This window comes from Brachyistius frenatus, unplaced genomic scaffold (genome assembly GCF_029030835.1).
Source record: "Brachyistius frenatus isolate BFR_SWC_R1_liver_20210118 unplaced genomic scaffold, ASM2903083v1 Contig_102, whole genome shotgun sequence".
Lineage (NCBI taxonomy): Eukaryota > Metazoa > Chordata > Actinopteri > Embiotocidae > Brachyistius > Brachyistius frenatus.
This window is the reverse complement of record NW_027210701.1, coordinates 1,227,189-1,251,095: the sequence shown is the minus strand read 5'-3', so window position 1 is coordinate 1,251,095 and position 23,907 is coordinate 1,227,189. Positions and strand designations below refer to the sequence as shown.

Below are 23,907 nucleotides of genomic sequence, written 5' to 3'. Positions count from 1 at the left end.
AAACTGGCTACGGAAACGCAGAGAGCTGCAGCGGCGACTGCGTTTGCGCGCCGCCCTCACCCGGATGTAGCGCTGGTGTTACGGTGAGTTCCGTGATCCGTTACATTAGGTGACCGCGAGCGAAACGGAGTCTCGGAAAACACAGCGGTGCCGCTGCGGTTCTGATCACTGGAGCTCATTTAACGACCGGTACCGGTGACGTATCTCATTTTATCTGGCGGGAAACATCAAAATAAGTCATTTCTGTCAGGTGACACAATTCATCCTGTCTGCCATATGTGACCACCGGTACCGCAGGGTGGGTTATTTCCTCTTAGAATTTAGATAGAACAACCACAGGTCCACAAGTGACAGAAAGCAAATGGACTGAGGCAAAGGATTCCCCCAAGATTACAAAGTTTATTTAAAAATAATTTTTTTAATATAACAGCAAAATAAAAAGCAATTTATTAAATCAACTCTTGAAGAAACTACAATTATAAAAAAATACCTATCCAATGTGCTTTAAAACAAGCAGAGTGCTACTGGTGACTAGGCTGCAGCTGTAGGGAGTAAAAAAAAAGGGGGGGGGGATGAAACAGACTCTGGGACAGGGCCCTCATCAGCTCCTGTGCTGAAATAAATACATACAGAGATACAAAAATAAAGAAACACAAAACAGGAACAAAACAAAACATCAGTGGTTTTCAATTCTAGCCTGAATGTTGTGCCTCCTCTATCTGGGCAAGCTCACACCTGGTTTGGGCCTCCCTGAGGAGATGGATCTGGGGTACAAACAAACAAGAGATAACCAATAGCAGCATAACTTTACTTAAAAGACTGAACCTAAAAACACCTACGAGTTCACTGTGGATCCTCAATGCAGCACTGCCACCAAAAGGGACAAACAGGCTGACAGCAGCTCATTCTGTGCAGCTTTTATACTCTGCCTAATGGGTCAACCAAGAAGTCGGAGGTGCCAAGGCCTGCCTGAACCTACATTAGCTCAAGAGGGACATTTCCTCCCTGGCTACACATAGAAAGACAAGACAAAAAAAAAAATCTGACTGGTTGATATACTTTATATATTTAAAAAAATATATGTTTCTATTTCAGTAACAGTAAAAATGACTTTCAAATATTTCAACCTAAACAGTAGACTCATTTTCAGTCTCTTGTTCTTGTGAAGTAAAAAGTAATATGATAGCTTTACATATATTTTGTCACAGCCTTTGTGTTTGTTGTTGCTGCTTGAAAACCTTTTAAAACCGAAGAGAGGAGCCTAAAGGTTTCAGGTCGTCTTGTGGCCCCCTGCAGGCTGAGGGGCTCTGAGCAGCCATGACTGTTCATGTTACACCTTTCAAAGGCTTAAAAAGAGTCAACAAACAATAAGAACTCTGATCTTCAGTGCAGTCTTTCCCACCAAAACTCGATACAGGCTGTCCTTTTGTCTTCCTCTTCACTCTGTTGTGTCACACATGAAAAATAGGCCGTATTTCCTCGTCCTCTCAGGGGAGGAAAAATCAGGTCACCTAACTTCCACAGAGTCATTTGTAAAACCAGAAAACCTGGTTAGACGATCACCTTGGTGGAGTAGCCCACATTTATACAGGCTGATATTTCTTCACCGTTTCCGGAGTGAAGTCGCAGCTGTTAAATAAAACATCTGATGGAGACATATGGAGGAGATGAAAGACAGAATATCCCATCAGAGTTTTAGAATAAAGATTAATACGCATTATTTACGCTGTGAGAGACTTTATGCCGCATAGATTCGAGACTTTGTTCTCTGATTCCCGTTTATTTATCGGAATCACACAGCATTGCTCCTTATAGCATATTATACCTAATGTCTACTCTACATCTACTGTACTCTGAGTTATAACTGATGTGAGCTACAGTATACAGGATGTAGTTTACGTCACCGAAACAGAGCACAAAGGTCAAAGATCAAAGGTCATGTTCTGAATATTTTTCCAGGCGTTCTTGAGATGTCACATTCACAAGAATAGGACTGATGGATAAGACGGATGTGGGGTCATACTGACTTTGACCTCTGACCTTTGATTACCAAAGTCAAGTCACTTCATTGCTCAGCTGAAGTGAACATTTGTGACAAATTTAAAGAAATTCCCTCAATGTGTTCCTGAAAAATTCACGAGCATAGGTCAAAGTGAGGTGATAGTGACGTTGACCTTTGATCTTTGACCACAGAAATCTTATTAGTTCATCATTGGAACCAAGTTAATTTCTTCACTAAAGCTGAAGAAACTCCATCCAGGCGTTCCTTTGATCTTGTGTTCATTTAAATGTGTCAAATTGGGGTCACAGTGACCCTGACCTTTGACCCCCAAATCAAATCAGTTCATCCTTGGAATTAAGGGAATGCTTTTACCAAGTTTGAAGAAATTCCTTCGAGGCGTTATCCGAAGGCAATATCTCAAGAATATCCGTCCCAGACGGACGTTTATAACTGAAAGGTTCTTAAATCTAAAGAAAGTGTCCTGGTGTCCGAGTGCAACAGTCCAAGGTCAAAGCATTGGTTTTTATTAACACAGATTTTCTAACATGCTATAATTGTACATGCATGTTTTGTGCCCTAGGTGGCGCAGCCTACCAACACACTCCTTTCCTGACACTGACATCATCTTGCTGTGTTTTGAGGACCCCAGGATTTAGCACCACGGACAGCTCAGTTATGGATCTCTGCCCCCTGATTGGTCGGTCCGGGATGCAATCGGTCTGTGAAGATTCATGTGAGGAAGGACTGAGGCAGGTCAGACAGACAGTTTAACACACAGTGTGTGTGTGTGTGTGTGTGTGTGTGTGTGTGTGTGTGTGTGTGTGTGTGTGTGTGTGTGTGTGTGTGTGTGTGTGTGTGTGTGTGTGTGTGTGTAGCGTCCACACACACAATCCTTAATTAACAGACCTTCATAAAGTGTGTCACTGAAAAGACAAAAGACAGACGGGGGACGTGAAAACAGCCTCACTCTTCATCAACCTCTTCACAAGTTTGACTAAATGGAAATTTTCATGCAATGATGAATATATGAAGGAGGCTGTGGGAGAAGAAGCCCACTGGAGGGCAGATAAAATGGGGCGATATCAATAATGCACCAGTGATGGGATTTGTAGCAGAGATTCCCGTTCTCACTGTCACATCTACAAACAACAAGCCGAGGAGCTTTTGTGTCCGATGTGAAGCTGTATCGGGGCCAGCCTCCTGGTTTGACTCCTGAATTTGGGTGTCTAGTATCTGGGACATACTGTATATCCAGAATTAGCAGTTGCGTGGTACTTCTTCCCTCTCTGCCCCTCCGGCTCTGCTGCTGTAAACTCCCTTCCTGACTTTATGTTGCAGCTCTCGATCAGACGTGTGATGGCTCCGGCTTCTGATAAATTGGCCAAATTAGTCTGTGCATTTTTATAATCTATAAATCAGGAAATCATCTGCAGATTAGTTCCTAATTTAATCTGAATGCAGATATGTGACACAGGAGCTCAGGGTTTTATACGTGAAGATGATTCCAAGGTTAAATTAAACTATTTTACATTAGAGACCCTGAGAGAGCCTGCATTTGGACAAAAAGCTGCTGTGCATCGGAGCCCGGCGGCGGGATATGGAGCAGTTCCCTTGTTGCACAGCAAGGACACCGAAAAAGTAAAAGTCCAGGACAGCAAAGAAACAGATCGGTGTGCAAAAATAACCCGCGTGATGCACAACATGTCAGAGAACATAAAGGACGAGGTTAAACTTCTAGATGTTTACTACAGGAATTGTGTATTTCATTCAAATGTAAAAGCCCCTCTGATTCATTAAAAACACAAAAATAAAAGCATTTTCAAATAGAAACAGGATTCAAGTGAACAAAGTGACTCCAAACAAGAGTTTTTAGAGTTAAACTGAGTATGATTTAAACTCGAGTATTTCAAAATGATGCAACACTCCACAGTTCTGATGATAATGTTATTTTACATCTTTAAGTATGTGCTGTGCATCAGTCAGTATTTCCCCCCTCTCTCCTCTCCGTGTTCATGTTTCTTCCCTCCTCCAGAATCAGGTCACACTCACGGCTTCTCTCTTCTCTCTCTGCCATCAATCCGAGCTGCCACGCTCGCGCACGCGGCCGCAGCTCGTCTCCATGCGAAGTGATTAACAGATAATTATATGCATGGCTTACATAACAGAGCAGTAACACTCGGAGCTGCGGCTGAAGAGCTCGTCGGCTACCGAGACGTCTCCCAGCAGGACGCGCGTGTGTCTCCCGCTGATCTGTTTATTATCTCGACTCCATCACAGGTTTATCAGAGAAATGAGCTCCTCGCAGGTGTGACTTGATAAATATTAATATGAAGGTAGATGTGAGGATCCAGGACTGCGGCATCACGAGCTGGTCCTTGGTCTCCTGGCTCGGACTCTCCTCTGGACCCCGCTCGCTTTGGTGCTGCTCACCAAACAGGCTGCTGCTGCACAGCGTCATTTGTTTGAGAAGGAAGGGACCTGCATCATCAATATTCATACTTCCCTATAACTGATGAGGAGTGGATATGAGTTGGAGAGTTGTGTATGCATCTGCTGGGTTATTATTTTTTATACAGTATTCAACTCACTGATATTTGGGTACACTTTTTACACTTGCATGCGCCGTTATTTATATTTCTACACACTGTTATGTGCATGCACGGTGCACTTTATGACCAACAGTCAGTTGCACAATACTGTACTTTTTAACTATTAATATACGTATTTTTGGATATTTCTCTGCTGTAATAATATTCCACTCACCTGTGCAGAGGTGTCAGACCAGCCCAGGAAGCTGCTGTCTTTAGGATACCCAGGCAGCCTCTAATAAGCACTATACTGCACCCACCGGTCCTTTAAAAGACTCTCTGGACATCTTGTCGGCCTTCAGGAAACACAACATTCATACGTTTGTGCTCAGATCTGGATTACTTAACAAAGTAGCGACAGATTATAACCCTCCAAACGCACACAGTAAATAAAACTATTTTTTGTCTTCCTTGTGTGATCCGAGTTCTCACGCTGAATCAGACCGAAGCCGACATGTTACATTAGACGTGAGAAACTTTTCAGCGATAAATGTCTACGTTTCCATGGACACCGCTTAATAAAATGAGACGTGGGAAAAAGTAAAAAAACCTTTAAAAAAGCTGCAGATTTATTTTCACTCGCCGAAAACTTCTAGTTTGAAGGTTTTGTTTCTGGATCACAGCCCGCTGGAGACCCCCTCCCGACAGCCGCAGAGCAGAGTGAGAGTGTGTGTTGGCAGACAGGTGGGAATGTAACACACACAGGGAGCTTATTTATTTACAGGCTCAGTATTGTTCCTCAAAATGAATCACAACACAATCTCTATAATAAAGATACAGCGTTCTATAATCTGCAGACAACATGCTTATTTTCTATTTAAATACTTTTTTGAATTTATGTTTATTATTATTGCGAAGACTCCACGTGTGATCTGCTCAACCACCACTAATATTTATGCTGAAATTCATCTAATGCATTCAAGTTTTATACATTTAAATACGTGTTTTAGCTGAACTGTAAAATCAGGAGACTTTGAGATATCAGATTATTAAAATGGATGTATTTAAAGGGAACAGCAAACTAATTGAACATTAGGTAGTTTTGACTTGTGTTCATGTAATGCAGTTGCTTTTTCTTGTGTTTCCGTGCAGATTTTACATATGGAACCATTTCTAAAACATCATAACAGATGCCATGAAGTCATGTTTCCTCTTTTGGTGCGTTTTTGTCTTTTCAGAAACACCACCGTCTTGATGACCCATTCAGTTGTTTTTTGGGGGAAAATTCAGCTCCAACAGAAGCTTTTATTAATATAATGGGTGGTAATCAAACTTTAAACAGCTCCTCTCCTCACGACGAGCTGACAGGCACAGAGACAGCTAAAATATTCCGTTTCCTAATCCTCTGTAAAACTGGGACACATTTACGCAGCCTCGTTCTACCGAAAAGTGGTCCAAACTGAAAAAAAACCAAGCGATTAAAAAAATGCTGCTTTGTCACTTTTTCCCTCCAAAACTAAGCCTTGAACCTTTGACCTTTGATTTCAAACGGGTCAAAACCAGAGTCACGTTTCACCATGAAAAACAGGAGACAAAAGCATAAAAAATATTTAATTTACTCCAATCAAACAAGTGTTCTTCAAATGCTCGTTAAGTAGATAGTTTCAAATCGCTCTCCGTTTATGCTGCACTGTATACATCAGGCTACAAATAGATTACATATTAAATATCACTATGGTAACGGTTTATCACATTATACGACTCTGATAGGCTGTTAAAGGCTTAATATTTAGGAAACTGATCGGTGCACGCGACCAATCACACGAGAGAAACACACACAGCTAACGAGCTCTAATACTGCATATAGATATCATCCGAATACCAAAATATGACACACTTCGTACATTCACAAAACACACGTATGTCATCGATCTTATTCAATAATCAATACAGTAATGAAATCAGATGTCTGATTAGAAAAGGTACAAACTTTAAACCGGTTTCACTTGCATGTCGAGACCATAGAAACCAGAGAAATGTACAAAAGGAAAGATGAAAACGTGGCACTTGAACTTGTCCTCTGCTACATTCACTGTTAGCAAAAAAAATCACGCATAATATTTATTTATCACCAACAAGTGATCACGTCGGGTTTTTTTTCTTTATCTGCGCTACGAGACGAAAGGAACAGTTCGGGGTATTAATTAGACTTAACATGAGAAGATAGAGACCGATCTTATGTCTGTGTGCTAAATATAAAGCTACAGTCTGCAGCTAGCTTAGTTTAGCTTAAATAGTCGGCTTGTCTTTTAAAAAACACATTCAGGGCTCGTAGATGAAAATGTTCATGGTTTTATAAAGACCAAAACCACAAGTGTAAAAGCAACAGTTTGAGGTTTAGATCGTCCGGTCAGCTGCTCTCGCTGCTTCTCGTCTCTGTGCTAAGCTAGCGTATACTACCTGTTAGCTTACGGACAGGAGAGTGATATAGATCTTCTCATTTCCCAAATAAAACCTCTTCCTCTTCTTGATAAAGGACAGAATTAACAAACGATGTGTGACACAAAACACGTTTTCTTAACGAGCGATTCGTTGCATAACAGAAACTATATTCACCATTAAAGTTGCCCCGTTAGAGATCTGATCGGTACCTCCCCCTATATTTATCAAAGAAGTCTCTATATAAGACATTAAATCAGAAATGTACAGTAGACAGTCTTAGTTATTGTCTCATAAGAACAAAATCTATTGATCCTAAAAGCTAATGTTAGAAATACACAGTAATGTTTGTAACTACTGCATCCACCGTATTAAAGAAGCTGCTCTCCTCTAATCATCTTATTAAAGTTATAGAGAGAAAATGACAGAACGACTCTTATCACAGACTGGAAGGTTCGGGTTCGGGTTCACAGAGTCGAGGAGCTCTGCTTGAAGTCTCTGAGGATGACGGACGCGTACATCACATTTGAAGGCGAGCACAGAATGGACTCAGACACCGGTGAGTTGGGGAAGGGGCTCACCGGGGTGCCGGTGCAATCGCGGAAAGGAGAAGGGGGCATCAGAGCCAGAGAGTCCTCCATCGCCAGTTTGACCTCCACCAAGTCCTCGTTGTCGTGGATGCGCCTGTTGTTGTACATGTAGCCCTGAAGAAGGCCAAACTGCTCGTTCTCCATCTCCTCGTCCTCCTCCTCGAAGGGCGAAGCGGGCTCCTCGTCAAACGGGTCCAGGTGCACGGGCAGGACCGGGTCCTGCTGGATGAGGTGGGCCTGGTGGTACACCGGCCTGCCCCCGCTCACAGGCTCGGGCACACTGATCATATCGCCAAGCTGGGGGACGTCGCCGTGGAACTTCCTCAGCGCCACTTCGTCCCGGAGGCGGTCCATGAGGACGTGTTGGGGGATGATGCTGTTAGGCTGCGGGGGTTCTGGGGAATACAGCGCCACCCCCTCGCCCGCATCTCTCCTCGGCCCACAGGCCGGCATCTGCCCGTGGGCCATCATGGGGTGGGTGGCGGGGGGGTCGTATCTGACGGGGTCGCTCTCGTCCTCCTCAGCCACATTGTACAGAGTCTTGGTGCTGAGGTCCGAGAACTCCAGGGCTGTGTTGTGATACGTGTTAGTTAAGGGTTTGATGACAGCCATCTGATTGGAACCTGCTTCCTGTCTCTTCACATGCACTGACAGTCTGTGCCATGTGTGATCCCCTTTTGGAGGATGTCTTGCACCTGGTTCAGACCATGACACAGACTTTCCATTAGAACTATGAACAAAATAAAGATGTCTGTTACTTCACCGGGACCCGGACAGCTGGAGACAACAACAGCAAGTCTGCTTCATGTAAAAAGGAACAAAGTTACAGGGTATCTGCAGGTTTTAAAACGGCTTTAACTTGAATTCATAGAGGCTTTTTAGATATATTCAATAGCAGGAGGGGATGTTTTGTATGTAACGTGGTGAACCCTGAAGAAACCCTGCTCTCACTCACCGTCCCTCAGCACACAGAGATGCTCGTTTTAACTCCACCGACATATCAGAGGTCGCAGTGGCTGTGTGAATTGAGCGCTGACCTACATCGTCTCGCTGTACAACAGGTGTTCGTGCTGAGGTAAATACAGGAGGACATCAGGCTCCCTGCGAGAGGGGACTCGGTAAAACCAGCATCCCTGCGGTGCCTCAGGAGCCCTACTCAGACTCAATTAAAGAACCTACCTGCCGTTCCCCGTGTTCTTCTTCCTCTTGAACATGTTCAGCAGGCTGTTGCTCCGGCAGGCGATCTTGCCGTCGCCAACGTGCATGCGCACGGCGTCCGAGGTGGTGAAGGCGCTGCGCACGTTCCGCTCCGGCTTGGCGATGATGATGTACATCTTAGGCGTGAACATGCAGCCCAGGGCGACGGTGACACTGAGGCTCACGGAGAAGGACGTGGTGATGATCTTGTAGTTGCTGCCGAAGTAGATGGGCACGAAGGCCAGCCAGATGATGCAGGTGGTGTACATGGTGAAGGCGATGTACTTGGCCTCGTTGAAGTTGGCGGGGACGTTGCGGGTCTTGAAGGCGTAGTAGGTGCAGCTCATGATGAGCAGCCCGTTGTAGCCCAGCGGAGCCACGACTCCCACGTTGCTGGTGTTGCAGATGAGGAAGACCTCCCTGATGCTGGGGTAGGACTTGATGGGCATGGGCGGCTCCATGATGATGAGGGTGACCTCCAAGGTGAGCTGCACACTGATGAGGATGGAGGCGATCACCACCTGAGCCCAGGCGCTCATGAAGCGAGGCTTCCTGGTGCAGATCTTCTTCTTGCTGCCGGCCAGGATGCGGGCGATGCGGTTAGTTTTGGTCACCAGAGCAGAGTAGCACATGGCGGCGGAGAGTCCAACCAGGAGCCTCTGCAGGTAGCAGGAGACTACGGTGGGGCGGGCGATGAGGGTGAACGGGCACAGGTAGCCCAGGAAGATGCCTGCCAGGATGATGTAGCAGAGCTCCCGGCTGGACGACTTCACCACGGGCGTGTCGCGGTACAGGACGAAGATGAAGGCCACGAAGGACGTCACCAGGATCCCCAGGCAGGAGAAGACCACCTGGATGATGGACTCCGGGTTGCTCCACTCCAGGTAGCGCAGCGGGATCGTCTCGCAGCCTGAAACGGGAGAATAGAACCACGGTGACTTCACACAGAGAGCTCCTCGTTCATCTTTTCAACATCTCAGCATCAGCATCCGGGTCATCTGGAGTCAGGAAATAAAAACTCTTCTGGGTTACAAACACTACAACTCGATCTGAAAATACTGTAAGTCTCAAAGTAGGTTTATAGCGCAACTATAAATAGGCCTGAACCCCTTTCTACTCTGGCATGGCCAGGCTGGGCCGCAGCCAGCCGAGGGGGGAAAGGGGAATGGAGGGGGGGCAGTGCAGCAGGACACACTACATCACTGCAGTTTTTTTTTTTTTATGTATCCAAATAAAACCGACTGTGCTTCACGCCAAGGACGCACCGAGTGTCGTATTTACTGTAAATCAGCAGCAGATTTCAGGTTCAGATTCTTCTTCTCATTAAAGACGCGGCAGCTACACGCAGGATGATCCCATTAAGAAAGTGTCTCGTCTTTGAAGAGCGCAGAAGGCCCTTCGAAAGTGGGCCAGAGGAGCGGTGAGAGTGAATTAGGGCTGCTGTCGGATGAAGGGCTGAGGATGATGAATGGCTCTCAGGTGTCATGGGAAAGTGGCGAAAAATAGGACGGAACAGGTTTGTGAAGCAGCAGCACACAGATCTGAGCGGTGGTGTATGTGTGTGTGTGTGTGTGTGTGTGTGTGTGTGTGTGTGTGTGTGTGTGTGTGTGTGTGTGTGTGGGGGGGGGGGCTGCAGGTAGAAGAAAAGAGTCGCAGGAACTTTTCCTCACAGAACCTCCTCTTATCGCCGGAAAAATCTATCGCGCAACAGGAAGGGATGCCTGTAGCCGCCGTGGCAACCGCACTTCACCTCAAAACTAAAAACCTCTGCTCTGATGAGACGAGGCGCTTAAATCTAAAGTCAAACGTTTATTCAGACCCATTTATTATCTGTGATATGAAGCAGCAGCCAATTAGCTTAGCTTAGCCTGACTCTGTCCAACACCAATTAATCTTATAAATACTTAGTTTAATTCATAAAGAAGAAAAAATATTCGGTATTTGGTGATGAAATATGTCCTGGCTGAGAGACGACACGTTCTGGAGTTTTGTCACAACGGTTGCGACAGTTTCAATTAAATATGTATACATTTTACCGAAGTAGTTAGTTCAAATCTTAATTTTTTTTTTATATAGTTGTTTACTCTATTTTAATATTTTATTTAACTTTTAAGTGAATTTTATTGGAGTTATTTGATTATTCATTTATTTATTTGTATTGTAAGACATTTTAATTTCCTGTTTTAATTTGGTGACTCACTCGGTCCTCTTGGTTCAGGTCAGTTGACTTCCTGTCCTCGTGTTTCATTACCTGAAGGTGTCCACCTGTGCACCTCTCGTGTTTTTAGTCTGCTTGCTTCTGTTGTCATCTCCTGCTCATCGTTCCAGGTTTACTGTCCTCAATTCTCCTTGTTTGTCTTCCTGGTTTTGACCTCTGAACTTCTGCCTCGTCCCTGTGAACCGACCTTGAGGGTCCCGAGTCGTCTGTATTTCCCGCCTGTTCCACCCTCTGCGCTGAGCTAAGCTAAGCTAACCAGCTGCCGGAGACGCTCTCGTCCAACTCTGAAAAGAAGGACATCGTATTTCCCCAAATATCAAGGAAACCCGGCTGAGAGTGCCGCAGGCAGCTGAGGAGGAAGAGTACTACCTTCAAGCTCTTCATCGGGCCACCAGCCCAACTCGCACGCCTTGCAGGTGAACTCGTCCTGGACGTACTCGTTGTCTTTGCAAGCGGTGCAGATCCAGCAGCAGCTCACCTCTCCCTTCCTGATCACCTGGTTCATGAAACATGCAGAGAAATGGAGAAGCACTGATATCAGCCGCCGTGTGTTCCTGTACAACAGAGAGGACTGCTCCCCGTTAATATTTCAACACTGGTTTTAGCACTAAAGATAAAAACAGCCATCAAACACATGACGATGTGACATTACTTCAACATAAAAGTTTGATTTATTCATATTAACAGAATAAATCAATTTAAATACTAATAACACCTGTTAATTTGTAAAAGGGTCAAAGTTCATATATGTATTATCAATTACAACTTCTGGGTTTCCAGCTTGTTGCTGTAGATGATTTTACGTCTTATCAATATTTATCTACAGGTTTGGAGCTGCTTTCTCTCCAAGTGAGGAAATAAAATGTTCACCGTTCTCTTGATCTGCTGGAAACTCATTTACATGTTTTTCATAAAAGTGTCATGAAGAAGAGCTGATAAAAACAAATAAAATGGTCAAAGTTGTCACATTAAAGGTGTTGATTTACAACTTCAACTGAAAACCTTTTTTTGATCCGTCACCGTTTGCCCTGTTAATGTTACTGTAATATTAAACACTTCCTCTATCCTTTCAAGTTAAAAGCGTCTCAAGAGACAGAAACCCTGCATTTCTTTACAAGGCTTTTATTGTGAAACAGAACAACCTAGAAATCCAGAACAACCTTTGAAAACATTATATTGTTGACTTTATTCATTCAAAGTGAATAGAGGCTGCCCATTGTTGATTATTGGATGTAAACTTGTTACCTTAGAAACAGCAACGACTTAACTGTGTTTACGACTTGTTTTTCAACTACAGATTTGACAGTGCAACCTTTTTATTTATGACCAATTAACAATAATTAATTAATTAACAACAGACCTGATGTCATTAGCACTTATTAATATGTTTTCAACTTCTAAAACTACGTTATCACAGAGCAGCAACACCAGAAAATGTGATTTGTTCCTCTCAGTGGTTTACAACTCGTATTTGTAAAGCCTTCATGAAAGTTAATCATTAATAACCAACGGCCCCTTTATAAGGACCAGAGTAGTAGGACATGTGAAGGACGTGCAGCTGACCTTGATCTCTCCTTTGGAGCAGGGCTCGCTGCATACCGACCGCACCATGTCGCTTCGGTTCATCTGGATCATGTTGTCGTCCAGGCTGAGGAGGCCTTCGTGCCATGAGCCGATGTTGATGTAGTCGTAGACGCCGGGCCCAACGTGCTGAAAGTTCATGATCTCATACCTGAAGGGAGGACAGAGGGACACGATGACAGCAGGACAGAGGGTTTAAAAAAAATTTTGGTTTGGGGCTGATTTGGGACTTGGTTTGGGACTGACTTTGGACTCTGTTTGGGACTGACTTTGGACTCTGTTTGGGACTGACTTAGGACTCGCTTTGGGACTGACTTAGGACTCGCTTTGGGACTGACTTCGGACTCTGTTTGGGACTGACTTTGGGACTGACTTTGGACTCGGTTTGGGACTGACTTTGGACTCTCTTCGGACTCTGTTTGGGATTAACTTTGGACTCTGTTTGAGACTGACTTTAGACTCGCTTTGGGACTGACTTTGGACTCTGTTTGGGACTGACTTTGGACTCTGTTTGGGACTGACTTAGGACTCGCTTTGGGACTGACTTTGGACTCAGTTTGGGACTGACTTTGGACTCTCTTTGGACTCTTTGGGATTAACTTTGGACTCTGTTTGAGACTGACTTTAGACTCGCTTTGGGACTGACTTTGGACTCTGTTTGGGACTGACTTTGGACTCGGTTTGGGACTGACTTTGGATTCGGTTTGGGACTGACTTTGGACTCGGTTTGGGACTGACTTCGGGACTGATTTCGGACTGACTTTGGGACTGACTTCGGACTCTGTTTGGGACTGACTTTGGACTCGGTTTGGGACTGACTTTGGACTTGGTTTGGGACTGATTTTGGACTCTATTCGGGAGTGACTTTGGACTCTGTTTGGGACTTGTTTCAAACTGGTTTCAGATGTGGTTTTGGTTTAGTTTTAAACAGTTTCTGGACTGGTTTAGGACTTTGTTTTAGACTTGATAAACAGCGCGACTGTGTGGCACTAATCTTGGGTGTCCACCTTCTATCTGTGCTGATTGTTCAGATCTTCTGTGTGTCGGGTTGAACATGTGTGTAAAGAATCCAACTTTTACAATCTATAGCGTCTTTGCAGCAACATCCAGAATTAAAGCATCGTCTGTTGTCATGGCAACAACTTTGAGTTCTATCAGAAAAATGTCTTAAATTTGCATTCATTAAATGTGAAACAGGAGAGAATCTTTCCTGCAGCTCTTTTTATTAAGTGTGTTCCTGGACCTCCTGCTGGTTTCTGATCGACATTGTTGAAGCTTGTAGGTGTTCGCCTACAAGCTGAAATCATTTACATTCACAGTGTTTTACAGAGAACATGAGAGATGTGAGTTTTACCGTCCAGGTGAGTCTCCATTCTCGTCGAACCAGATGTCCTCCCCGGACACGCCGGTGAAGGACGTCTTGAGTAGGAAGTCCAGCAGGTGGCTCCCGTCGACGGGCAACATGGCGTCACACAGGCCCACGTGGCCGGGACACAGGTGAGAGTGCATGTCCTGCAGCCCGTGGGCCATGGCGTAGATGGCGTTGATGACGAAGCCCATCTTGCTGTCCTGAACGTAGTTGTCCTCCAGAGACTCATAACCTGCCCACAGAGGAGACCATAGTGAGGCATCTCAGACGGAGAGTCTGTCCTACAGGGGGCGCTGCAGCACTGCAAGCAGTAGCATGTTGGAGGTGTTCTGATTCAGGAGTCTACAGGGTGTCACAGATTACAGAGGAGTGATAGGGTGCTCACTGACGCAGTCCTCTTATTATTCTCTGGGTTCAGGCTGTCTCTGCCTCAGTGGGACGCTGCGTTAGAAGACATGGACGCCTCAGAGCGCGGCTTCAAAGAGACCTCGTTACCATGGCGAGACAGCTCAGTTCTGCATCCACCAGTCAGGGTTCAATTAGACCCGTCTGCCTCCAGCAGAACCACAAAGTGACGTGTTGGAGCAGAAAGGAAGTCCAACACACCCTATCAGTTCAGTGTAATGCAAGCTAGAAGCAGAGGCAGCAGGTTGGTGCTGCTGCAGAGAGCTGCATGCATCCAATCTGTTCAGTTCAGTTCATGTTTGATCTCGGAAAGATCATTATGTCTGAAGTAACTGCACTCTGAGTTTGACTCCTACAATCGCAGAATATTTACCTTAAAAAGCTGCTCTGTAATAGTATTTGAGTGAAATTGTCGTGCAAACACAGCTAACGTTTGGTGTTTCTCCTAAATTTCCATTTTGCATATTTAATAAAACATAGTTGATCCTGTCAGAGCTGCAGTTGGCTGTGATGTCTGATGTGATGCAGCCTGTGGAGGTGTCTTTAAACTCTCTGTCAGACAGCATCCTCCCGTTGTACCCCGCAGCATCTCCCTGCTCAGTGAGCCTCATCCTGTCTGCTGCCTCTTGTGTTAAACCAGGTGCTGTTGGTTGAGAAGGGCTGCTGGGAAACTAACAAAAACACAAACAGTGAATTCAGCTGGGTGAGCTTCTGACGGGACCTGCTGCTGATGACCTATTTTAACAGCTCCTTGGCTCTGACGCCTCCCTCAGTGAGATGCGAGAGCTTCACTCATGATGCAATGATGGTGTGATGTCAGCATGCAAGCAGAGGAGCTACTGCTGCATGTCGGGATCAGTCGGCTGCAGGACTTAACATGTGTTCACTATTTCTGAGGCTGCATGCAGCTGAAGCCAGGTCAGCCAGTCATTGTCTCACTACGTGTTATTGGGCTGTTTTATATCGAGGCTGGAGAGGAAGGAGCCACATGTCGGGCTCCCACTGCAGTGTGACACTAAACCAAACATCCCAATAGCTTCATATATTAGAGACAGACTGAGATTAATTGCAAAACGTTAATATCAGTCAACCTCTATGTATATTTCCAGTGAGGAGAGAAAGAAGTTTAATTTCAGAGGAGTCACTCACCATCTTGGAGTTCTACACCAAAGTACATAAAAACAATTAAAATAAAAACAATAAAAGTGACAGAACAGCAAACAATAACTCTACATTTAAGAACTAAAAACAAAATATTCAAAGAAATTAAAGAAAAAAGCATCATAAAGAAGAGATTCTTGGAAATAATGTGAAAACACTGCAAAGGAAATAATAATAATAAACTCTGAGAAGTGTCCTGATAGCATCAAATATTTATTTTTTTGCAGCATGCATCATTTTATATTTACGTTCATCAATAAGTTAAAAAAAAATTGAAAATGAGAAACGTAAATATGAAGACTTTTACTTTGAAAAGAAATATGAGCAGGATGTAAAATCATATTTGGGAAACGTGCTTATTGAGCATCGTTTCGAGCGCGAGCTTTGATTTAATTTACCTAGATCATCATCCTCTGTGAGGCCACGTGTCACGGAAACGAACAATATGAGAAAACGTGTTACTGGACCGAGCCGAACCCTGCGGCAGGTTCTTTCATAATTAAAGCGCGTGCTCCAGTTTGAGGCGCCTTCAGGCACCGAGCACACTTTACAAAGACATGTACAACCGGAACACATCTCCTCAGACTGCGGGGCTACCTGAGCAGTTCCGGGCGTAGTTCAGGTTCTCCAGCGGGTGTCCGGGCAGCCGGCACTGGAAGCGGTACTGCCAGAACTCGGGGAACCAGGGGTTGCGGGTGTTGGTGCTGAGCTGGAGCTTCAGGAAGTAATCGTCAAAGGAGGAGACCTCCTCGGACTGCAGCTTGACGGTGAGCCCGCCGACGGCCTCCTGCTCGTAGCCCTCCACCACCTCCATCCGGTCCGCCCAGCCGTCACTGCGGGAGGAGCACAGGGAGCTCAGCGGTGCTCATAACACAATATACAGGTTTATTTATTGGAACATATTAGATTTCCCTGTTAATTAACATCCTGTTGCAAACAGCTCAAACTGGGATATTAATACTCATCAGCCTGAAAATGACTCATTAAATTTTTTTAAATTACATAAAAGCTAGGTAGAACACTCTAAATTCATCTCTTTTCTCAATCAATCTTCTGAGACAAACATAAAAAAAAAAATTTAAAAAAACCAGCTGGCCTTAAATTAAATGTGTAGGAACCACAGACTGTAAATAGAATTTGACGTACTTCCGGGTCTGAAAAATGACGCAAATACGGAGCTGCAATACCACCCAGTGCCACTAGGTTGGCTCCAAAAAGCCTCCGGCTCCATAGACTCCCATTCAACTTCTCTCATCAAATACAAAGTGAATAAATTGTGTCCAGGTGTTATCTCAGTGTTGTTAGCTAAAGTCAGTCCTTCTTATTAGTTTTCTGGAGGTCCATCTGAAAATAATCTGTCATTAATTAGAAAATAAGCCTCAGAAAGACTGTTTTGGTGTGGGGGCCGTGTCTGTTTGATTGACAGTTGCAGCTATCGTTGGGCCAATCAGATGGGTCAGATCCACCGCTCGCTCCTCCCCCAGCTCGTCCAAATATGGTCACTTCCTACTCCAAACTGCTCCGAACTGGCAAGATGGCCACTTATTTCTTTCTAACAAAAACAGATCTGAAACCTTTAAACTGAACCTCTACTGTCTGAAACCAAATCAAACGCATCCTGTTGACTTTATAACAAAATAAAAGTCAGCGTCTAGCAGACGACAACAACACGTAGATCTGTGAAACGCAGACTGAGTCCAGAGAAAGTCTCCCTTTTGTCTCCTGACTGTGCTTCCTGTCGGCCCCCTGCTGAGGCCCGGGCGCCACTCGCTGTACTTGCTGAAAGAAGAAGAAGAGGAAGAGAAAAAAAGCCTCCACAAACACAATCACAAGTCCAGTGAGAATTCACAGATGATTTCTGTAGCGGTGCAATCTGCTCCAAAGACACACCAGCTTTAACTCGCACTCAGACCGAGGCGAGATTTCTGCTTCTATACCGATTGGATTTATGTTTAACATCCTGCAGCAAAAGATGCTGCTGACGACACTAAACGTTTAGTTTGAATCATAACCAATGATAAAAAGTCCCTTCTTTTATTTTTAAAGCAGCATTCTGCAGTGTGGCATCAAACTAGGACATAAAGTCCATTATATGAGCATGTATTTAAAAAATAATAAGGATATGAGAGATGATTTGGCATAAAATTAAGAATTAATTAAGAAAATAAAAACAAATCACAGATTTATATTTTATGGTCATAAAACCCAAATTTTAATGAGCAGGAGGGATATATTTTTATGAAATATAATGAGTGGAACAAAGTACTAACTGCGAGTTCTATTCACGATGTTCTGTAGGTAACGGGTGAACAGTACACGCGTGTGCACGTGGGGACGTCATGCAAGGAGGAGGAACACGGAGGAAGGAAGCCACGTGACGATGTGATGAGCAAACGGGTGAGCACAAGAACTGGCGGCAAAAAAACATCAGGAGGCAAAAAAAAACACTTTAACTTATCCATATCTCAGCCTGGTGATGTTAAAAAGTTCACGAGAAGAGATTTAATTAGATATTTGTCATTTGTACTTCTGCCATACTTTGTTCAGACATTGTTTAGGGCTGCAAATTATTAAACTACGGCTTCCTGGCCTCCAAAGTGTGGCCCAAATGTCACTTAAAAAAAAATAAAAAAAAAATCATTAAATGGAACAACAGAAAGAACCTGAACGCACGACACTGGAAGCTGGATGACTTTCATAAAACAAAAACACAAGATCAGGAGAAAAAATGAAGGGAGGCGGCTGCAGCTGAGGCGGAAAGACAGGATCCTAAAATACAAGAACAAATATGGAGCCAAAAACTCAGACGAAAGAAGGGAAGGCGAGGACTGAAAAACAATGGAGAGGAGTACAACGAGGGACAGGTGGAAAGAACAGTGAGTATTTTTCTCTGACTGTCTCGATTTCTATCTGAAGGAATCTCATGTGCTTTTACTTCAAATACTGCCCCCCCCCTCCTCCCACACACACACACACACCAGGATGAATAATACCGCTGCTGCATGCTTCATCCTGTAAAGCCTGTAAATACGGCACATTGTGGTTCATCCGCGGGACAGAAATATCTCCACTTCTAAAGAACACATTAAAGGTTCCCGGAGAAGAAGCCAGCAGCACGTTTTGGCCGGAATGTGAAGAATGGAGCGACGGCGGCGGTCCGGTTGCGAAAGCATCGACGGTACCTGGCCATCTGCTTCTCAGCATCACACTCCCACCAGTCCAACACATGCCGGTGCCAAAACCCTACGGCTCTGACGTCAACACACGCGCACAAACCGGACACTCGGAACACGGACCTGAGAACACGCCTCCGCGAGTCATTTCATTTAGGTCAGGGAAACAATTCACGTGAAGTTATTTTTAATGGGGACGACGTTTGTCCAGCAGACGACCAGGAATCTTCTTTCATCGCCTCCGTCGTCCACGCATGCAGCAGAAGAGATGGATGATGATGATGATGATGATGACCGGCTCCTCGGGCCGCAGCGGCCTGCATGTGTTCGCTCACTGCATCGCTCTAAAAAACATTTTCCTTTTTCAGAAGTCTCCTTGACCCAGAAAACACACACACACACACACACACACACACACACACACACACACACACGCGCGCCCTCCTTATCTTCCGCTGAGACTAAAGCTGCGGTGCAGATCGGAGTGGAAGGGTGAGCATAAGTTTAGGCTTCAAACCGCCCTATTTACTTCCTATATATAGTTGATGGCCGCGGGACGCTCGGCCCGGCTGCTCCTCATCAGCCTCTGAGAGTGAAGGAGCTCACGCGTTAATGAACGTCTATCACGGGCGCCGTAGCTCCAGGACTCCAGGACGTCTGCTACGCCGAGCTCATACCAGCTTTGATGTTCACCACCCGGCTTATAACTGGAGGTGCTGCCCCACATTAGCCCGTCCCGCCTGTGATCTGACAGCGAGCGGGAGAGCTCAGCTGCCGGGATGCATTATTCATGAGCCGGCCCGACTCAGAGTCTCTTCAGCAGCCCCCGAAGGATGAGGAACAATATTTCAGTTCCATATGAAGTTTTCGTGTTCAATCCGTCCCGAGTGCAGCCGCATGTTTCAGCCTCTGTCTTGCTCTCTGTAGTCTGTATAATACGAGACGGCGGCGGCTACGTGAACCTGGTTCTGAAGATCGTGTCACATGACTGAAAGCTACAAAAAGAGCTACTAATTGGACCTCGTGTTCAGATTGATTCACCGCCTTTATCCTCTTTATCCTTCATCAATAAAAGCGGCCCAAATAGCATCAGTGTTTCACTTTAAGTTATAATGAATTGATGATGAAAAAATAATGAAAGCTCCACTAAATTGGAACTCTGCGGTTTTAAGCAGCTTTAATTCGACACAGATGAAATGTTAATGTTTGAATGGGAACGTCTTCTAAATGGACCTCGTGATGGGACGCTGAGACATTAGCTGCCATTATCGTCCGAGTTTCTTTTTATTCGAACTTTGCTGTCTTTTAAGTGTCGACTTCGTTTCGTGGCCATTAAAAACTTATTTTCCCCATTCTTGTTTGGAAACTTTTTATCCGTTTGGTGAGAGAAAGACCTGAAGGCCTCGCGGGAAAACATTCGCTAACAAACCTGCCAATTAGGAGGAACTCTCCGGTTACCCCGAGCCGCCTCATGGCCATCAGCAGCCCGCGCACCGTCATGCCCTCGCAGAAGCAGACAACCACTCGGGCTTTGGGCAGACGCTCCCGCAGCTTCCTCAGCAGACGGTCGAATTGCTTCTCGCCGGCGTTGCTGTAGATCTTGTCAGAGTGGGCAATGCAGAGGCCGTCCTGCGAGGCGATCTCTTTGAACACCTCCATCCCACTCTCGCCGTAGTTACCTGGGAGACGGGAAAGAGAGGGCCTGTCAGTCATCATCTGTCATACGTTCAACATGCAGCAGTTCATCCTGTTTAAATCTGAGCCCACGTCTTCTTCTTTGAGCTCTTAAGTGTCTCATTACTTCTTTATAGTGAATCAGGAGCAGAACAAACAGGCTCATCTTCGTCACTGTGAAGCAGCAAACGGGCTCATCTTCATCACTGTGAAGCAGCAAACGGGCTCATCTTCATCACTGTGAAGCAGCAAACGGGCTCATCTTCATCACTGTGAACCAGCAAACGGGCTCATCTTCATCACTGAACCAGCAAACAGGCTTATCTTCATCAGTGTGAAGGAGCAAACGGGCTCATCTTCATCAGTGTGAAGCAGCAAACGGGCTCATCTTCATCACTGAACCAGCAAACAGGCTCATCTTCATCACTGTGAAGTAGCAAACAGGCTCATCTTCATCACTGTGAACCAGCAAACGGGCTCATCTTCATCACTGTGAAGCAGCAAACAGGCTCATCTTCATCATTGTAACAAAGTTGGGAGGTTTTCCACTGGATAAACTCGTCTTCATACTGCAATTGTTCAGATTTTTTATTCATAAATCTTGATATGCTTTAAAATGCTTTTAAAATACAGCATTCAGTTCTGTTACCATCACTAAGATGCCGGCTAGTCTGGACCTTTTTTTTTTTTACAATGCAAAACAACATTTTTGATGGAGATTATTTTCAGGTTTTTAAGGATTTAAATTGCCCTTATTTCCTGAAATAAACAATCCATTGATGTTTTGTTGACACGTCAGATAAGACGTCCATCACAATTTCTGAAAACATCCTTCAGCTCCAAACCCAAAGATTTAGTATGAAAACAAAGAAAACACACGGATGACCAATAACCTTTGTGCCAAATTTGAAGAGATTCCATGAAGACCTATCGCATTCACCACAGAAAGCAGATGTGAACTCACAGTGACCTTTGACCTTTTATCACCAAAATGTTATCAGTTCATCCTTGAGTCAAAGGGAATGTTTGCACCAAACTTGAACAAATTCTGTCAAGGTGTTCCTGAGAATTAGTTCACAAGAATGGAATGGGTGCAGAAGGACGGACTGAGGCCATATCAACCTTGACATTTGACCTTTGATTACCAAAATCTACACACGTCATCTGTGAGTCCAAGTGAACGTTTGTGGCAAATGTGAATGAGGTCCCTCAATGCGTTCCTAAAATCTCGCTTTCACGCATGGGGCCAATGGGAGGTGACCTTGACCTTTGACCTTTGATCACCAAAATCTTACCAGATCATCTTTGACACCAAAGGAATGTTTTTGCCAAGTTTGAACCAATTCACTCCAGGCGTTCCTGAAATATTGCAGGACAAACAGACGGATGGACGGATGTAGCTATCGGTAGCATGGAGGCATAAAAACCTAACATAACTGTTGACTCATTAAAGGGGCATTGCACTGATTTTTACACATGAAGCTCAGGTGATGCTTTTGAAGCGGGGCCTGGACGGTGTCATGGCGACAGTGATTGAGTTGCATTATGGGAAATGTCAGTGTTCTGAAGCTTGGTTTAACCTTGGGACTAAAAGTCAGACGATCTCAGTTTGAATCGTTCTGTTCCAGCGAGTCTATAACTATAAAACAGTGTAATATTGAGACGAGGTTGAGACATCTTACCTTCGGTGTGGACGGCAGACACGTACGTCCAGTTGTAGCGCTTGACGATGTCCAGCAGTGCTCTGGCCTGCAGCGTGTCGGAGGGCACCACCCGGAGGAAGTACTTGAACAGCGTCTTGTCGCTGAGGTCGATGCTGGTCGCCGAGTAGGCGATCTGCGGGATGTTGAACAGCTGCAGCAGGTTCTGGACCTGGATCGCCACCGAGCTGGACCCGGGCCCGATGACCCCGGCGATGGGCTTCTTGGTGGGCGGTGGCTGGCTGGACGGCGCTCCTCCGATGCACCACCTGGAGCCCTCCGTCTCGTCCCGGATGGAGATGAGCGAGTCTCGTATGAACTCGATGCTCTGCTCCAGAGCCACCGAGGAGTGCCAGCAGGAGTCCCTGATCTCACAGCCCAGCGTGATGTTGGGCAGCAGCTTCGGGTCGGAGTTAATCCGGTCCAAGGCGTGGAACATGGCCTCCACTCTCTGGATGCCGTACTGCTCGCGCACCTCACCGCACTTCCTGTCCGCCACCCTCTCGGCCGATGGCTGGTGGTGGACGGAGAAGAGGGCTCCGATTATAATATCCCCGTCCATCCGGGCCACCAGGCGGGTCGCCGAGCTCGGCACCACCGACCTCTCATACTTCCCTTTGGACAGAACGAACGCCTCGAACAGCAAAACGGGCAGATATAAAACGCTGATGGCGGTCAGGTAAATCATATTCGATATGGTGCCGCCGATGCTGAACGTAGAATCATGTCCACCTGGCCATCATTTGGGTCCATCAATCCTCCTGAAACGGGGGAAATTAACTCAGCTGTTTCTTATCCGGCGTTGTCACCCTGCAGGTGAGACACGCAGCGTTAATTATTTTTACACACATGTAACCGGAGAATAAACACCTCAGAGGTCGATGCCTCTCTGTGTCCTGTACAGTAATCAGTTCAATGTGACGCTTTTCTCTGACGTTTTACCGACAAAACAATCGATTCAAAGACAACAGACACGTGCAGGGAGGTCTCTTCTTTATTTAAAAACATGCAGCAGTGTTTTTTGTAATGCACCTACAGGTTGGAACAGAAAAACAACCGCCAGGCTTCACAGGATGCTAATCTCATCTCACTGACAGTGAACCCTTTTTAAGTTTCAGCACCACGGACAGCTCCCTCAGAAGGATCCAACCTGCGAGTGTTTCTTCAACTTTTACCTCCCAAACCAGCTCACACACACACACACACACACACACACACACACACACACACACACACACACACACACACACACACACACACACACACACACACACACACACACAGAACCAACCCGGTCCACCTGAGTCATCGCTCCACAGCTGACTCTGGAGCGTCCACCGCAGCTCATCATTAAGCATCGTCACTCGCATGCATCCCAGCTGAACGCTCGAGCAGATGTGTGTGTGTGTGTGTGTGTGTGTGTGTGTGTGTGTGTGTGTGTGTGTGTGTGTGTGTGTGTGTGTGTGTGTGTGTGTGTGTGTGTGTGTGTGTGTGTGTGTCTGATGACTTCACCTACCTGCAGCAGGCAGCGCGGGACATGGTAGGTGCGTGTCTCCTCTGAAGCAGCCAGACTGGACTCCAGCTCTTCTGCCGAGAAAACACACGGCGGGCTGACTCTCGCTCTCCCTCCCTCTCTCTCTGCACTCATCATCAGATGCCCCCTTCTTCTCCTCTTCCTCACTGCATCTCGAAAGCGGGTCACACTCACTGCAGTGTCCCTGATTTGAAGCCACAGTTCACGCACGTCAGAAGGGATGCATAGACTCTTGGATTTTTGGGGGGAAATATTGAGGTGCATGTGGGAGGGAATGCAAATGATCAAAAAAACCTCAAAGAAACGAGATAAGTGCTTTCAATCATCGAGCAGCAG

At 45.5% G+C, this 23,907-nt stretch overlaps 1 protein-coding gene across 5 annotated transcripts; it reads right to left on the bottom strand.

The window, feature by feature from the left end:
• Nucleotides 1–6,127: 6,127 nt before the first annotated feature.
• Nucleotides 6,128–23,883, bottom strand: grm1b (glutamate receptor, metabotropic 1b). Of its 5 annotated transcripts, XM_069711546.1 has the most exons (11): nt 23,554–23,883; nt 22,020–22,798; nt 20,093–20,342; nt 16,088–16,323; nt 15,889–15,903; nt 15,479–15,490; nt 13,910–14,156; nt 12,538–12,706; nt 11,344–11,470; nt 8,739–9,666; nt 6,128–8,289 (listed from the first exon to the last, which is right to left on the bottom strand). In XM_069711546.1, the coding sequence occupies exons 2-11, from the start codon at nt 22,723–22,725 to the stop codon at nt 7,437–7,439; spliced, it is 3,543 nt and encodes a 1,180-aa protein (XP_069567647.1). In that variant the 5' UTR covers nt 22,726–22,798; nt 23,554–23,883; the 3' UTR covers nt 6,128–7,436. The 5 variants fall into 5 exon arrangements, with proteins under 5 accessions (XP_069567647.1, XP_069567646.1, XP_069567648.1 ...); XM_069711545.1 differs by lacking the exon at nt 23,554–23,883 and having other exon boundaries at nt 22,020–22,847; XM_069711549.1 differs by lacking the exon at nt 23,554–23,883 and having other exon boundaries at nt 8,048–8,254; nt 22,020–22,847.
• Nucleotides 23,884–23,907: the final 24 nt, after the last annotated feature.

What these genes read in the sequence shown, in the direction of transcription:
- grm1b (XM_069711546.1), bottom strand. Translation starts at nt 22,725, where the DNA reads ATGATTTACCTGACCGCCATCAGCGTTTTATATCTGCCCGTTTTGCTG. An exon ending in GCTCCAAAGGAGAGATCAAG is followed by an intron (nt 11,471 to 12,537) that starts GTCAGCTGCACG and finishes TTCATGAACCAG; the next exon opens with GTGATCAGGAAGGGAGAGGT. An exon ending in AAGAACACGGGGAACGGCAG is followed by an intron (nt 8,290 to 8,738) that starts GTAGGTTCTTTA and finishes TTTTGTTCATAG; the next exon opens with TTCTAATGGAAAGTCTGTGT.